Source organism: Pseudoliparis swirei, chromosome 7 (assembly GCF_029220125.1).
Source record: "Pseudoliparis swirei isolate HS2019 ecotype Mariana Trench chromosome 7, NWPU_hadal_v1, whole genome shotgun sequence".
Classification (NCBI taxonomy): Eukaryota; Metazoa; Chordata; class Actinopteri; order Perciformes; family Liparidae; genus Pseudoliparis; species Pseudoliparis swirei.
Window position 1 is genome coordinate 6553517 of NC_079394.1, and position 16210 is coordinate 6569726.

At 45.5% G+C, this 16210-nt stretch overlaps 2 protein-coding genes across 2 annotated transcripts; one reads left to right on the plus strand and one right to left on the minus strand.

Moving 5' to 3' along the window:
* The first annotated feature begins 1569 nt into the window (after positions 1-1569).
* Positions 1570-6577, plus strand: LOC130196602 (uncharacterized). Its single transcript, XM_056418878.1, has 2 exons — positions 1570-2084; positions 5369-6577. The coding sequence occupies exon 2, from the start codon at positions 5538-5540 to the stop codon at positions 6381-6383; it is 846 nt and encodes a 281-aa protein (XP_056274853.1). The 5' UTR covers positions 1570-2084; positions 5369-5537; the 3' UTR covers positions 6384-6577.
* Positions 6578-13083: 6506 nt separating this feature from the next.
* On the minus strand, positions 13084-15219 carry LOC130196601 (apelin receptor A). The gene has a single exon (XM_056418877.1). The coding sequence runs from the start codon at positions 15027-15029 to the stop codon at positions 13944-13946; it is 1086 nt and encodes a 361-aa protein (XP_056274852.1). The 5' UTR covers positions 15030-15219; the 3' UTR covers positions 13084-13943.
* Between the last annotated feature and the right edge of the window lie 991 nt (positions 15220-16210).

Here is a 16210-nt window from a genome sequence, read left to right on the forward strand (position 1 = left end):
CCTCTCTCTCTCCCTCTCATCGATCCTCCTCCACATACATCATTCCAATCATTGTGATCAAGTTCAAGAGTTACAGAAAATGAAGTAACGCTATTGTATACTCTTGATACTAAAATCTCTGCTTTTGGGACATTATAGGTTGAATTCCTGGGCTTCAGCTGTTCCCAAAGTGCAGTTGACTGGTTTCATTTGTGCACATTGTTGCACAAAAGGTATGGAATAAGATTTTACAAATGTATTATGCCATATACATTATGACATATAAATATGAAGATAATATGATAAGACATGTTGAATTTTATTTTGAAACCGAGACCATATTTTTGTACACGACAACTTGTAGTATTACAGCCTGCCATACACAGTAATAGAACAATAAATTGAATGTGTCCAAATTCAACTTGACTTACTCACCTGTTTGGAATTTCCAACCCAGAATGCAATGTGGTCAAAGCAGAGGACAAGAACAAATATTTAACTTAGGTCCTCTGAAGTCACAATGGTCAATACCCCTTACGTCTTTAAAGAAAATCAAAGAGAAGGTTGCAGTAGCATGTACCTGAATGGTATTATTGCTCCAGTTTACATTTCTATGATAAAAAAAACACAACTAGATGCTGAATATAAACCTTCTTTGTGTAATATGGTAGTCCTCAGTGTGAAAAGCAGACTGATTACATTGAGCTGCTTTTAAATGCACCACTGCAGCACCAACCACAATTAAAGTAGGCACCTGTTCCTCAACAGGGTTCATCAGAGGGTCCTAAACCCTCACGTTGAAATACTTAAGTGATAGGAGTTACGTTTCTTTGTCTGGGGAGTCGAGGTGGGAGGGTGGTTAAACTCCCAATAACTCAATTACCTGGTCTCGCAAAGTCTTCATTTTGCAGTTACCGTCACCACGAAAACCTTTGATTGCCGTTAGACAGACAACAGGTGAGTTAATTAGGGAAGTTTTGCCACACACATACACACAGGTTCCTGTGACGGGGTGAGGCTCAGATTGACAGGCTGGACACAAAATGAATAACAAAAAAAGCACTCTTTAATGAGGCAAAACAGTTTACAAAAAAACAAGGTCCAAGGGCAGGCAGAGAAACCAGGTTCAGGGGAGGCAGGGTCAACAGGCAGAACCAGGAACACGGACAGGACGACGGGAAAAGGACACGGAACTATAGACGACAATCCGACAGCAGACAATTCAAAGACTGACACAATATATAGGGGGGGAAACACAGGTGTACGACATCAGACAGTAACGAGACAAGAGTGGCTGAGGGCAGGTGCAGGGAATTAAACAATTAAGACAGAGAAAACACAGAGGAGACAGAGACACGGAATACAGGAGACACAGAACAGGGTGTTACACCTTTATTTATCATACCCCCATTGAATAACTTACCTATGACATCATAAAGTGTGATTCTATGTTTCTCTCCCTCTCCCGACCTCTTAATAAAATCCCCATAGAATAACTGTGTGCTAACTGTCGGAGGAAAATGTGTTTAGAAGTTCTCTCTCCATTTATGGTTAGGGAATTTACCTGATCCTGTGGGGTCATGGGAAAAGGTCACGAACCGATGACTTAAGTTTATGATCCTGGACAGGCCAAACCCAATCGGTCTCTCAGTAGAGTTGGTGCAGACGGACAGGTTACAGACGGACTTTGGGAATGTGGATTGTCTCTGAGATCGTATAAAGGATGCAGTCTTGCACTGAGGAGGCAGCAGTTATTTCTGACGGTCTTGAGAGAAGGCTCAGGGATTCTGCTCCATTCAGCTGAATGTTTTCATGACTTGTTTGTATTTAGCGCTTGGTTGATTACTTGTAAACTTGTTACTATAATAAAGTGTTATGGGTCAACCATGCTTAAACTACTTTTCATTTCTCACAAGGTAAAGGAACACTAATTTCCACCACAAATTGGCGACGAGGATGGGATGGACGCGCTTGTCGGGGACTCCGGCTGAACGGCAGATGGCCATAATATAGATGAATCCTCCCCCGAGGTTGAGAAGCTGCTGTTCAGGCGGAGACCGGACAGCCGATCCAATCCAGTTGAAAAAACTATGGAAAAACACGCGGTGAGAGATACAATTTATTTTAAAACAAACAGTCATGAAACAGGGAAAATAGAAAAATCTTGCAACCATTGAGAGTTGTTAACAGACGTGTTTTGGTAACTGTCGGGTTCTCTAGAAGTTTGTATGCATCAGGGGTTAAATCGTAGACGCACACTTAGAAATAGCAGCGGTCACTGACTTGCCTTAGTCATTCATGTGTATTGTTTAGAGTTTGCATGCATCTGGTGAATCCTAAAAAATTTATTGACGCACACGTCGACGTAATACACAAATGACTAGAGATGGGTAGCGCTCAGAGAAGAGGAGAGACGAGTAGGAACCATGTTGTCCCCATCCCCATCTTTTTCAAAATAAAAGCTCCATAGAGTAACTGTGTGCTAACAGGAAGCCAAGATGAGTTTCCCCCCCCCCCCCAAATCTCAATTATGGTAACATGTGGATGCTCTCGACAGTGCTTACAACTCAGCAAATTGTGTTTATCTGTATTCCAACAAATACAATCAAAGAAACCCCAAACTCCTACTCAGTACACTTATTTAGCTCCTTGCTCTAAAACTCTCATTTTAATTTCTTGAATTGTTTACTCTATATTTTGCATACTTCATCCCTTTCCCACTTTTCTTACTGTTCATAGTGCTGCAGCTACTTTTGAATGCTTAAGAAAAAACGTATTATCTACTGATTCATACTTCAATAAAATCACAACATATACATATACATATTTGGCATTATTTAACAGTTAAAGCTGGCAATGCGGTGCAGCTTCAGCTTTTCAGAAAACGTAGAATATTTCACATTACGTCTGTGCTTATATATCGTTCAACTTTCGAATGAAATTCTATTCAAACCAATTCCTACTTTTCTAGCTGTTCCTACCCAGGATGAGTGTTCTTCGGGTGTTGTCCTTTAACACTCAGCTACATAGGAGGCTATGTCCGTGATAGCAATATAGCAGCTGCTTGCTGAGGAATCAGAATATCTGGAAAATGATATATTTTAGTTTTAGTTTCACTCAGTTAGAGAGTAGTCCCTCAGCATGTGTCCATCCAGAGCATCCTTACTAAGTGCATCACAGTTTGGTCTGGGAACTGCTCTGCTTCAGATCACAAAGCTCTGCAGAGGGAGGTTAAAACTGCCAAATGCATCACCGGTACTTCACTCCCTGACATTGAGTCCATCCACGCAGCATCGTCATGGACCCCTCACAGCCCCTCACACTCCCTCACAGCCCCTCACAGCCCCTCACAGCCCCTACCAGCCCCTCACAGCCCCTCACAGCCCCTCACAGCCCCTACCAGCCCCTCACAGCCTCTCACAGCCCCTCACAGCCCCTACCAGCCCCTCACAGCCCCTCACAGCCCCTCACAGCCCCTCACAGCCCCTCACAGCCCCTACCAGCCCCTCACAGCCCCTACCAGCCCCTCACAGCCCCTCACAGCCCCTCACAGCCCCTACCAGCCCCTCAAAGCCCCTCACAGCCCCTCACAGCCCCTACCCGCCCCCCACAGCCCTCACAGCCCCTCACAGCCCCTACCAGCCCCTCACAGCCTCTCACAGCCCCTCACAGCCCCTACCAGCCCCTCACAGCCTCTCACAGCCCCTCACAGCCCCTACCAGCCCCTCACAGCCCCTCACAGCCCCTCACAGCCCCTCACAGCTCCTCACAGCCCCTCACAGCCCCTACCAGCCCCTCACAGCCCCTACCAGCCCCTCACAGCCCCTACCAGCCCCTCACAGCCCCTCACAGCCTCTCACAGCCCCTCACAGCCCCTACCAGCCCCTCACAGCCCCTCACAGCCCCTCACAGCCCCTACCAGCCCCTCAAAGCCCCTCACAGCCCCTCACAGCCCCTACCAGCCCCTCACAGCCCCTCACAGCCCCTCACAGCCCCTACCAGCCCCTCACAGCCTCTCACAGCCCCTCACAGCCCCTACCAGCCCCTCACAGCCCCTCACAGCCCCTACCAGCCCCTCACAGCCTCTCACAGCCCCTCACAGCCCCTACCAGCCCCTCACAGCCCCTCACAGCCCCTCACAGCCCCTCACAGCCCCTCACAGCCCCTCACAGCCCCTACCAGCCCCTCACAGCCCCTCACAGCCCCTCACAGCCCCTCACAGCCCCTCACAGCCCCTCACAGACCCTCACAGCCTCTCACAGCCCCTCACAGCCCCTACCAGCCCCTACCAGCCCCTCACAGCCCCTCACAGCCCCTACCAGCCCCTCACAGCCTCTCACAGCCCCTCACAGCCCCTCACAGCCCCTCACACTCCCTCACAGCCCCTACCAGCCCCTCACACTCCCTCACAGCCCCTCACAGCCGTTTGTCCTCCTTCCCTCTGGGAGGCGCTACAGGAATCTCCATTCCAGGACCAGCAGGCTCAGGAACATTTTCTTCCCCTCAGCGGTCAACACCCTCAACTCTGCACCACGTTGACACCCCCTAATCCCCTCCCCCCCCACCAACCCTCCTCCATCATCGCCAACCTCTTCTTAAAAATCTCCCCCAATCACACTTGCACCTTAACTTTAATGTTTACATATTTACTGTTTATACATACTGTTTATATATATTTGTACATATCCACTGTATATCATATCTGCATTGCACTTTTATATATATATATATATATGTAAACTGCTCTCTTTGCACTGCTCTGGTCAGATGCTAACCAACATGTCGTTGACAATACAGTTGAACCTGATCTGAATCTGAATCTATCAGATAGTCTAAGAGACTTGAAAAGAAAACTGAATTGTAAATGTGGCAAGTAGCCTATTCTTAATTCATATTTATTCAAGTCCTCCAGAGCACATGTTGAGCAGCTTTACTAGAGTAATACATATGTGTTAGTTGTGTGTTACAGCTCTAGATTCCAGTAACAGCTCACTAATGAGAATATTGAGCCCACCCCTCGTCGCTCCCACTGCAACTTTCCCTGAAGATCATTGTTTTTCTTGCTGTTACCAGGAGGCTTATTGTCATGGGATCCATCTACACACATGCAGAGAGAGAAATAATAAGAGCTGCTTTACACAATGACATCTATTTAAATTGATAATATGATATGGGAGGTGTTGTTTGTTGCAATTGAAGTGGCACTGAGAGAGTATGAGATATAACATATAAAACATTGCAATTAGATGAGACGATTAAAAAGCTGGAAGAACAACTGCTCTGGAAAAGAAGTAATTAAATGTAAATACTGCTCAACCAGAGCAAAAGTTGTTCTTCTAGCCTTTTAATAGTCTTGTCTAATTGCCATATTTCATATGTTTTCTCATAGGTAATGCAGCATTATGCAAGCTAGACTGCAGGCCTAACTCCCCTGATATTCAGAGTCTCTAAGGACAAACACCCCAGTGAATCCGGTCCTTCCCCACACCTGCACTACTCACATTGTTGTCGTAGCTCAGTCGAAGGGAACAGAAGAGCTGTCAAGACAAGAAATAATAATGAGCAAATTATCATCGCAAATGAATCCACAAATTCTCTTGAATGATGAAGAACCGGAGCAACAGCAGGACGCTACAACAGAAGGGCCGATGTCCGATGTCGGTCTGGAAGATGAATGTTTGGAAGACAGCGATGCTGCAGAAAAGAAGACACAAGCAAAGGTGCAGTCTGTTTTCCAACAGGTACGTGACCAGATCAGATCACAAGTGGGTATGAAGGGCCCACAGAGCAGCTTAATGGAGCTGGTGCAACGAGTCAGAGACAGAGAGACGGAGATTGCACAGGCGAACGGGGAACCTGAGGGCAAGGATGTCAGCAGCAAGGAGAAGACACCAGGAGAGATGCTGACCGATGAGAGCAAAGATAGGATGGATCTAAAGGAAGAGGAGCTGTGTGCACTTTTTGAAAAAATGCTCCAGGCGAGTGAGAAGGCCTTAAAGGATGAGTTTGAAGGGAAGATTTCTCAGGTGCGTAAAGAAATGCGGGCCTACACTGACCAGTCCTGCAAAGACTTGGAGTGTAAGATGCAAGAGAGAAAAGGTCCAAACAAGATACAGAAGACTTCCGCAGCTCCTTCTCTGCCACCCAGACGAGGAAGAGTCCTGACTCGGACCATGACTACCATTTTTCCGAAGACGTGTGCTCCAGTCATCATTGGCCCACGAGCCAAATCAGAGACACTGAGCTCCTCGAAGGGTGCAAGCTCTCGCCTCGTACTGAGGGATCCAGTGCTCGTACTACCGGTCTACAAGCCTTGCCAGAGCCGCAAGCCGCTGCCCCCAGTCTGCCCACCACTGCACCAGCACAACAAAGTCATCGGGCCGAAAGCTAAAACAGGAAACTGACGCAACGTGGGAGGCAAAAAAAAAAAAAAATCTTTATCTGTCCTGATAAACAAAGCATTCACGTCAAAACTGTCAATTTTTTTTAATATAACCTCTGTTATTGCTTTTTCATGGTCATTGCTGTACCTTCTAATCTGCTGTCCAGTTTATGATTAGCCAGAGGGGCTGGTACTACTACAGCACTTTCAGCCATGTTTGACTTCATGTAGAAATTTAAGTTTGAAAATAGCAATTGTAATGATCAAAAATAATAAAGCATATTGTGAGAGTTTGGAAAAAGATTCTTCATTCACTTTAATAGTCAATATATTATATACTAATAATATAATAATATATTTAGGCTCTCTAAATACTTGAATTTTCTCACAAAAGGACTGAAAGCTTTTACTCTAATGTGTTGGACTGACTTAAAACTCTAAATTATCATTGGTACCACGAGTGTTACAATAATCTAATTGCCATATATATGAAATGCAACCAAGTGTGAAGCAAAACCGTGATACTCATTTATTACATTACAAAAATAACTATATGTACATTGTTAAATTAATACATTTACTTTACTACACCGGGAGAGGAGCCACTTTACACGAGAGGAAACATACTTTTGGTAATTGCCCAATCTGACCAACAGATGGCAGCAGTTCATGTGTATGGCTGTCGAGAAGCTCGTGTCGGTTAACGTCTCCTTCCTCGCAGAGAGTGATGATGAAGCAGCTTTACAACTTGTTGCTGCAGTGGAGCAACATGAAACTATTATTGTAATTAATGGGTTTGTCTAGTGGAGCACCAATATAACAATTACAATATTTGTGTAAATCCCTGAATAATGATTGGAAAGACTTACATCAGTGAGTAAGCTGGACAATATACAACTGTGACTGAACAGGAAAGACAACTTGACCCAGGAAGACACTTATTTGAAGATAGAAATCAGCTGGAAGGTGAGGTAACCTCTTATTGGGTGATGTGGTCTGCTGCTGCTCCCCAGTGGCCACGCAGTGGAGGACTGATAAGCTACCTGGAAAGATGCATAACTACGCCGCAAAGATGTCAGGGGTCATGCAAAGTGTGCAGAAACATTTGACTCCATTTTGACTTTGATGTGACTTTTTAATGACCGACTCAAGATTTTAATGAGCAAATTGCCTTATTTTAATTATTTTAGTAATGTGTCTATTCATCCGATGTGAGGTCCTGGGACAGGGATGTCGTGTTCAGATTGTAAAGCCCACTGAGGCAAATTCGTAATTTGTGATATTGGGCTAAATTCAATATAAACTGACTTTAATTGAATTGAATCTCCATGATGCGGATGCCGTGTGCTCTTCACAGTCCCTGTCATGAAGGAATTTACCCTGACATGCAACAAGCTCCCCACATAAGGACAGATACATTTTTTTGTATCTGTCAATTTATTTCTTGCAGAAAATATGCCATGTCTTGCTTCTGATGAGAGACAAAAAAGGTTCAAAACTGCAAATTCGGTCCTTGCACCCTGTTTATAAAAGTGTTTCTTGGGCAAGGAAAGGTGATCTGAACCTTTACGTCTGATATTTGGAGACCTGAGCACCTGAGTGCTTCCAGCAGCTGAACTGGCACTGGGACCAGTCCGTGACAGGAGATGCATTTAGTCCTGAAGCAGGCCCAGGAGTCGCGTGGCTCGAGGCAGCAGGCCCGTCTCAAAGGACGGGATAGAGAAGGATGTGAAGAGGATCTTTGTGTATGAGGGCCCTGAGCGACCACATCCGGAGGGGACGAGAGCCCACCACATTCAGGTCTGGCCAAGCCACGCTGTCCTCTCGGAAGCAGCATCTCTCGACTAACGATATTCACCAGCAGCACGGCTCATTGCTATGCACCATGCAGCTGGGTCATGGCTTTCATAGATAGACAGACAGACGGACAGACGGACAGATAGACGGACAGACAGATAGATAGACAGACAGACAGATAGACAGATAGATAGACAGACATACAGATAGACAGACAGATAGACAGACAGATAGACAGATAGAATATACACTTTTATTAATCCCCAAGGGGAAAGTAGTTCTCTGCATTTAACCCATCCTTAGTTATTAAGGAGGAGTTATTAAGATAGACAGACAGACAGACAGATAGATAGATAGATAGATAGACAGACAGACATATAGATAGATAGAACGACAGACAGAATAGAATATACACTTTTATTAATCCCCAAGGGGAAATTAGTTCTCTGCATTTAACCCATCCTTAGTTATTAAGGAGCAATGGGCTGCGGTGAAGCGCCCGGGAAGCAACTGGGGGTTCAGTGCCTTGCTCAAGGACACTTCGACTTGCAACTAATGGGGAGAGCGGGGATCGAACCCACAACCCTGCGGTTGCAGGACGGCCCTCTTACCCCACTGAGCTAAAGCCGCCCCAAAGACAGACAGACAGTCCCAATAGACAGACAGACATACAGAAAGACAGACAGATAGATAGACAGATAGAAAGACAGACAGACAGACCAACAGACAGATAGAACGACAGACAGACAGACAGACCAACAGACAGATAGAACGACAGACAGACAGACAGATAGACAGAAAGACAGATAGACAGACGGACAGATAGATAGATAGATAGACAGACAGACAGATAGACAGACAGACAGACGGACAGACAGACCAACAGACAGACAGATAGATAGATAGAGAGACAGAAAGATAGATAGAGAGACAGACAGACAGATAGAGAGACAGACAGACAGACAGACAGATATGTGCTACGTGTTATAAGTTTAACGCTAGTCTTTACAGTGGACTGTATATCCTCATATATTGATATAGTGTCTCAGCTGACTAGAATCCTGAGCCCATCAGATGCCGTTAGATGTCAGATGGCGGGTGGAGTGGACGTGACCCTGAACAACAGTGAATAACAATGACAGGGAGGTGACTTCGGAAAGCCCAGATTTCCTAATCCCCTCTCGAAAACATGCTAAAAGATAACAACAACATTACCATGAAAGCACACATCTCATGTAAATGATGTATTTTCTAAAGCGTGGTTCTCGAGGTCTGGACAGTCGCAGTGAGAGGCCACTTCCAAGTTAAACCAGACAGATGACTGAGACAAGCTGATTTCAATGAGTCTCGAGCTTGACGTGGGAGCAATTTACAGCCATCAAGTGGGGGAGCCGTCAAGGAGGGAGGCTGCAGTGTCGATGTTCTGGATACTCAAGTGGCCACTTTCGTGGGGCATGATTAGACATGTACTACTCATTATTTGTGAGACCTTATTGATAAGATTTGTGGGGATTTGGCTCCGTTTCCAAATGCGGTGGAATGCCATTGATCACTATCAGTCGAGGGAAAGGACACGAGTAGAAAGGTTGCTGTGAATGCAGTGAAAGCTTTTACTTACGTGAGACTTCAAACTTTTACTGAAATTATGTCTTTTGTCTTTCCAACAAACCAAAACCCAAAGACGTTTAGGACAAGAAAACGATCACAATCGACTATACCTTTCAACTCTAACTCCCATTCATTTATATAATAGATGTGTTCATTGTCACAATTCTTAAAGCCCCACCATCATCTTTAGTTTATGAATATTAAAATGCAGACAGCTCTGTAACATTTATGCTCCGGAATTAGGTTTTCATTGAAAAGATGTGTGAGGTTAAGAGCGACATCAGAGAGAGACAGGAAAGACTAAATAATAATGCTGGTGCTGGACTCACACTCAGACACGTGATGTCATTAACAGTTCAGCATAAACTTTAATCCTCTGGACAGTTTCTCATCTCAAAGCTGTCAATCCTGACTTAAAAGATAGTTCCTCGTACACAAATCCTCCCTGTTCATTTTCCGACACAGAAAAACTGGAATTGTTAAGATAACTTGCATTCAAGCGATATCTGATTGATGCTCTTTAAAAAAAAAATACTATCCTGCAGATAATAAGATGGGTATTTCCAATAAAACATGTCAAGTATTGACAGAATACAATTAACATTGAAGCCCACTGCTTATGGTTTAAAATGTGTTTTCAGGACCTTTAAAGAAATAAGGAGGGGAGTATGAAAACAAGAACACACACACTATGCAACCACCCGCACAGACACGTGCACAAAGGAACACATGCAGCCCACAATGCAACACCCTCACTCCCCCTCTAGATTCACAGGTAAGACATACAGGCAGGCAGCGAGAGGGACATCCAAAGGTCCTTTGGATCTTCAACACAAAGGTTTTGGGCCCCCTCCCCTTACTCTGTACAGTGTTAAACCAACTAGTGTGTGTGTGTGTGTGTGTGTGTGTGTTATGGTTTGGCAACAGGTGGGACGAATGCTACAGAGAAAGTTGGGTTAGCGTTGACAGGCCATGGAATGTGTCAGATCTTTGTTTACATATGCTTATGAACACACACACACGCGTGCACACACACACACACACACACACACACTATGCACTGCAGAGTGCATTTGTTGCTGCTTGGGTGGGATTGAACAGCAGGGAGATCTGAGGAGAGGTGAGCAGTTGTGTGTTTTGCTTCGGTCCCATTTGGGTGTGGCAGCTCACGCTGACGACAGCCTCGCAGCAGCAGGCACCTGCGCGCTTTAGCTGACATAATTAATTTACTCAATTTTTGAAAAGAAACTACATATGTTTGACCAGTTCCATCAGATGTCCACCTTCAGGACTGAGAGCCACATACGAGAAGAACTTTTGAAAATATTGAAAGACAGTGGTTGGTTTTGGTCTTTTCATGATTTTAACTGTTGACATTAACACAAATGTAGAATATCACCATTCTTATACTTTACAGTGAGATGGACTGCATCACATTATCAGTCGATCTTCATATAGGATAAGAAGTCCATTAAATAAAAGCAAGTTAAAACAATCAAATTGGTTTATTTAAATTCAAGAAGATTATAAGAGTGAATGCACCTCATTTATGTGATGAAATTACTCGTACAAGGTATTTTTTGTAATACAAGTAACGGCTGTTGATCAAACCAGTACATTAACATGCACACATGTATGCTCCACTCTCCTAATGAGGAGGAAATAACATTGTGTAGGTGCCAGTGGGTTAGCTTGGTTAAACTCCCTCTCAGAATACTTTGGGAACACTATAAAGCACACACACACACACACATTCCCACACACAAACATTCCCACACCCAAATATCCACACACGCAAACAGGTCACACAGGCCCCACACGGACACATTTATGTGCGTTCAGAGGCCGACACAACTGTTGTCTTTGTGTCGGCGGTGTTCTGGGTGAGTTATTCCAAAGTGGACTTTCTGCCTAACAGCGTCAGACAAGCTGTCAGCCCAGTTCATCTCAATAACAACAAAAAGTCTGGCCAGTCCGGCATGCATGATCGACTCCACCCTGACTCCCCTGTCTTATTGTCATACGTTTAAAGGACGGACCAGATGAGGGCGGCCTGCTTTGTGTCCTCACCGTCGTATGGGCTATCGCTTATAAAGCCTTATAAATCAAGAGAATAACTATATGTGTTTGAGCCATCCTGCTTCTGTCTGCGTGTGACGCACAGGCCCGGCCCCCTCACATGCACCCTGGGATCCGCGTTAAGCTCCTTCGTGGTCAAATCTGCTGCATTATGCCAGGATGGACAATAAGTAACTTATGATGGCTCATACACGCAAAGACCAACTGGACTATGCGTCTTCACATTCTCGCCATTTCACACGTGTTGTTACTTTAGAGTGTGACGCCAGGCGAACGTGCGTAGCTGCAGCTATATGTTTCTCATCTCGTATTTCACGATCATCACTATTTGTCCTCTTTTTCTCTGAGCAGAGGCCTCTGCTCAGTGTGTTGGAGCATCTGCACCCCCCCCCCCTCCTCCCCCCGCCCCGCCCTGCACTTCAACAACCGCTCTAACTGCGATCGCTTGTCTGTGGGGACAAATATTGACTTGTTCGGTGTCCCGACTTCTGCCAGAATTAGAGAGCCCCCCCCCCGCCATCTCCAAACTGTGATTATGTCCACCAGAGCTCATTACTGTCAAACCAGAGGATCCCTCAGAAGAGTAAGTACTCATTGGTAAGGACCCTATTATCCTGTGAACATGTGGGGTTCGGTTGACGTTACATCCTGAGGATAGAAAGAGTCTTTTTTTTAAAAGATTGTTTTACATGAATTGTAAAGTACTTAAAATGGACGTAATTTATCATTTGGAATATTTGCAAATGCCTCCATCTGCTCGTAATAAACACTATTACATTGAAACCCCTTTGATTGTGACCCACAGGACAGTGTCATCAAATGGTTAGAGTACCACAGCTGATGGAAGTCACAACTGAGTATTGAATACACACTGAGGAGGACGGCCACTTTGCATAAGCCGGTTACAGTCTGGATACTGGCTGTGAATCAATAGAGATTAGAGATCTATGAGTCTGAAGCTGTAAATCAAATGCAAAAAGCATTCATAACAAAGCTTTAACCCTCTGGAGATACTTTGCGCTGGAATAACAGGACGGTGTCATGAAACTGATGTTGAACTGCAGGAGTTTAATTCCCAAAAGATAAACTTTAGTACAAATATTTACATTTAGTATTAAAATGTTCTCCTATCTGCTTTTAAAATTGCATTTTTAAAAGTGTTAACAGAAGTATACTGTTTGGTCTTCACTCTCACACACACACACACACACACACACGCACTCAATAAATCTAAGAAATCTGGTTCATAGAACACATCTTTAATACAGTAGTTAGTTACAGTGATGTCAAAAAATAAAACATATACATCAAATTGGAACATTTATTTACAGAGTTCCTTTGTCCTCTTTTAGTGCCGTGACAACACCGCAAAAGCCCTCCGCCCCACCCCACCCGCCCCATTCCTGTTCCCAACAACATTTGTCACTTGCCATCTGCCTGTCTGCCCCCGTCTCCTCTCAACAAACTATATAATTAAGCCACAACACCTTTTTTCCCTCTTATGCCCCCCCCCCCCCTTCCTGTAGACTTATACCTTCAAAAATAACACGTTTTATTCAGAGCACACTGCTTTATTTGATTTCCCTGCTCACATATATTTTTAACAAGTGCTTCTAAAACAAAACAGCAATAGATCTGAACAAGAAAAACAATGCTATGGTATGAAAATACTGTACAGCTTTATGTTTCATCCAGTGTAAACTGATTTCTCAGTAAATCGATTTGCAATTACCAACATCAGTGTGTGTTTCAAAAAAAATCATAATGTTGCCCTCTTTCCATGATAGAAATTAAGACTTTTGCAGAGCAGGACAAAACAAAAAATATACTTTTTTTTCCCTCTGAGAATTTGAGCAACAAAGCAGCTAAAGAGCTCAGCCCGCTGACTCCAGCTTCTAATCGGAGCATCCACATCTTTCGCTGCAGAATAGGAAGAACACATGATGGATGTCATGACTGTGAGCAGTGGAAGTTCATCATCTCAGCTGACCAGCTTTGAACAACGGACACGTAAAGTCATATTTTTTTTTTTTACAAGTGTTCCAGTGGTTGGAGCTGGGACCGGCCCGCAGCCACGCTCCACCTTCCCTTTGACCCTCTACACCTTGGTGGCCAGAGACTGAATCTCTGACTTCTGAGTCTGGGCGCTGAGCGTGGAGGACATGGAGCTCATCTGGCCGTGCATCGCCTTCTTCAGGTTGAGCAGGCACAGACACTGGGAACGAAAGCGCAGGTCGAAGAAGGCGTACAAGAAGGGGTTGAGGCAGCTGTTGACGTAGGCCAGGCAGGTAGCGTAGGGGTGAGCCAGAAGCAGGAAGCGCAGGAAGCCGCAGGAGTTGGGGGCCAGGTTCAGGTAAGAGAGGGCATCCATGCTCTTCAGCAAGTGGAAGGGAGTCCAGCAGATGGCAAACACCACCACCAGTGTGGTGATGATCTTCAGCAGCCGCTTCTTCTTCTGGTCCTCCTTGCGCAGGTTGTTGAAGTGGCGCGTGACGGTGCAGCCGATGAAGCAGTAGAAGATGGTCATGGCCAAGAACGGCAGGAGAAAACCCAAGGCGGAGGAGGACAGGCTGAGCCCGGCGATCCAGAAGTACTCGTGCCTCTGGTTCATGGTGACCAGGCTGAAGTCCATGGCGCATGTGGTCTGGTTGCTGTTCTGGTCGGTCACAGTGGTGCGGAAGAGCAGCGTGGGCACGGCCAGCACGCTGGACAGGAACCAGATGACGCCCAAGGACGCCAGCATGGTGCCCCGGGAGCGCAGCCTGCTGCTGGACAGAGAGTGCACGATGGCCAGGTAGCGGTCGAAGCTCAGGCAGGTGAGGCAGAACACGCTGGCGTACATGTTGACCAGAACAACGTAGCTGCTGATCTTGCACAGGGCCACACCGAAGGGCCAGTGGTAGCCCAGCGCCGTGTACACGGCCCAGAGAGGCAGGGTTATCACGAAGGTCAGGTCTGCAATGGCCAGGTTCCCTATGTAGACGTCTGCAGCCCGACGTTTAGATTTGGATCTCCAGACGGTGAAGATGACCACGCCGTTACCTGACAGGCCCAGGATGAAGATGAGCATGTAGAGGATCGGGATGAGGGAATAAGAGGGCTCCCACTCTGAGAAGTCACAGGCAGTCTCATTGTCATCATAGTAGTCATAGTTGTCAACATAGTCCCCAGTGGTGGTCTCCATGCTGCGGGGAGGGGGGGAAAGAAAATCCCTCGTTCTCAGAAGAAGAAGAAGAAGAAGAAAAAGATTCCGGTACAGTTCCAAAGTCTTCAGAAGTGAGCCAAAGCAAAAATCAGAGAATCACAGGAGCTGTGGCTTCTGCCGAGTGGACCGCTGCTGGGATGTGGAAGGAAGGCCGGTTGTGTGAGAGAGTGAGTGACTGTTGGCTCTGTCTGCCTTTTTAAACTCGGCCCTCCATACCCCTGGTTCCCTCCCAGGACGACCTCCTCCTCCTCCTCCCTCTCCTCCCCCAGTGAAACATCTCTCAGCTCCCCCCCCCCCCTCTCTCTCCCTCCCCTCTCTCATCTCTTCTGTCGGGGCCCAACCCGGAGGACGAGGAGCCCCGATATGACAGGTGAAACCCTCGAGCGAATGTTTTTCTAACTATGGCAAACTATTAACCATCGTTTAGGAATGTGCACGGAAACCCTGATTTAATTAATGGCGCAATACTGATGTTACTGGTGCAGTAACATCCCAACATTAAGATGTTGCCACTCAATCTCACCCTGAGGTCCGATCGAAGTGGCAATTTGCTAAAAATTGATTACATTGATTAATCCATAAATTAATGGATAAATCAATGCATTTTTGACTTAGAACGTAACTTGTTTCTGTGTTTACCAAAGAACGGATATGGAAAAAAGCCTACATCATTTTAACATTATCGTGAGTAAGTACGTATAGGCTAATAATAATAACAATGGTGATCGCACCATTGAACAGTTGATTTAATCATTGTTCTCCCGTTACTGAAGTGATTAAATGAATCATATACACAAAGCGGACAGATGCAGACCTGTTGGCCATGTGACGTCACTCTGCTCATCGTCGCTGGAGGAATATTGTTTTTCTCTTAATCGGCATGAAAACGTTTCAGCATTCTTTCTCACTTTGTTAGTAAAGGTGTATATTTTACGCATCGTGTGCGGAACAAGTCTGGGCATCTCCACTGGTCTCGTTTTACATCACAATCACAATTAAACGGCCCTTAAAAGTGCAAAGTGTCGGATGTGTCACACATGTTTTCTTCTTACTGTCGCCAGATTGACAGTTAACGAAAGTGTACCGTCAGATTAAAATGTGCTGCGATCTCGCCATCAGAAAAATATCAGCCCACCAGTTGGACGAGTTGCCTTGAGATG

Bases quoted from the DNA above. Each gene is read 5' to 3' on its own strand.
- LOC130196602 (XM_056418878.1), top strand. From the start codon at position 5,538: ATGAGCAAATTATCATCGCAAATGAATCCACAAATTCTCTTGAATGAT.
- LOC130196601 (XM_056418877.1), bottom strand. From the start codon at position 15,029: ATGGAGACCACCACTGGGGACTATGTTGACAACTATGACTACTATGAT.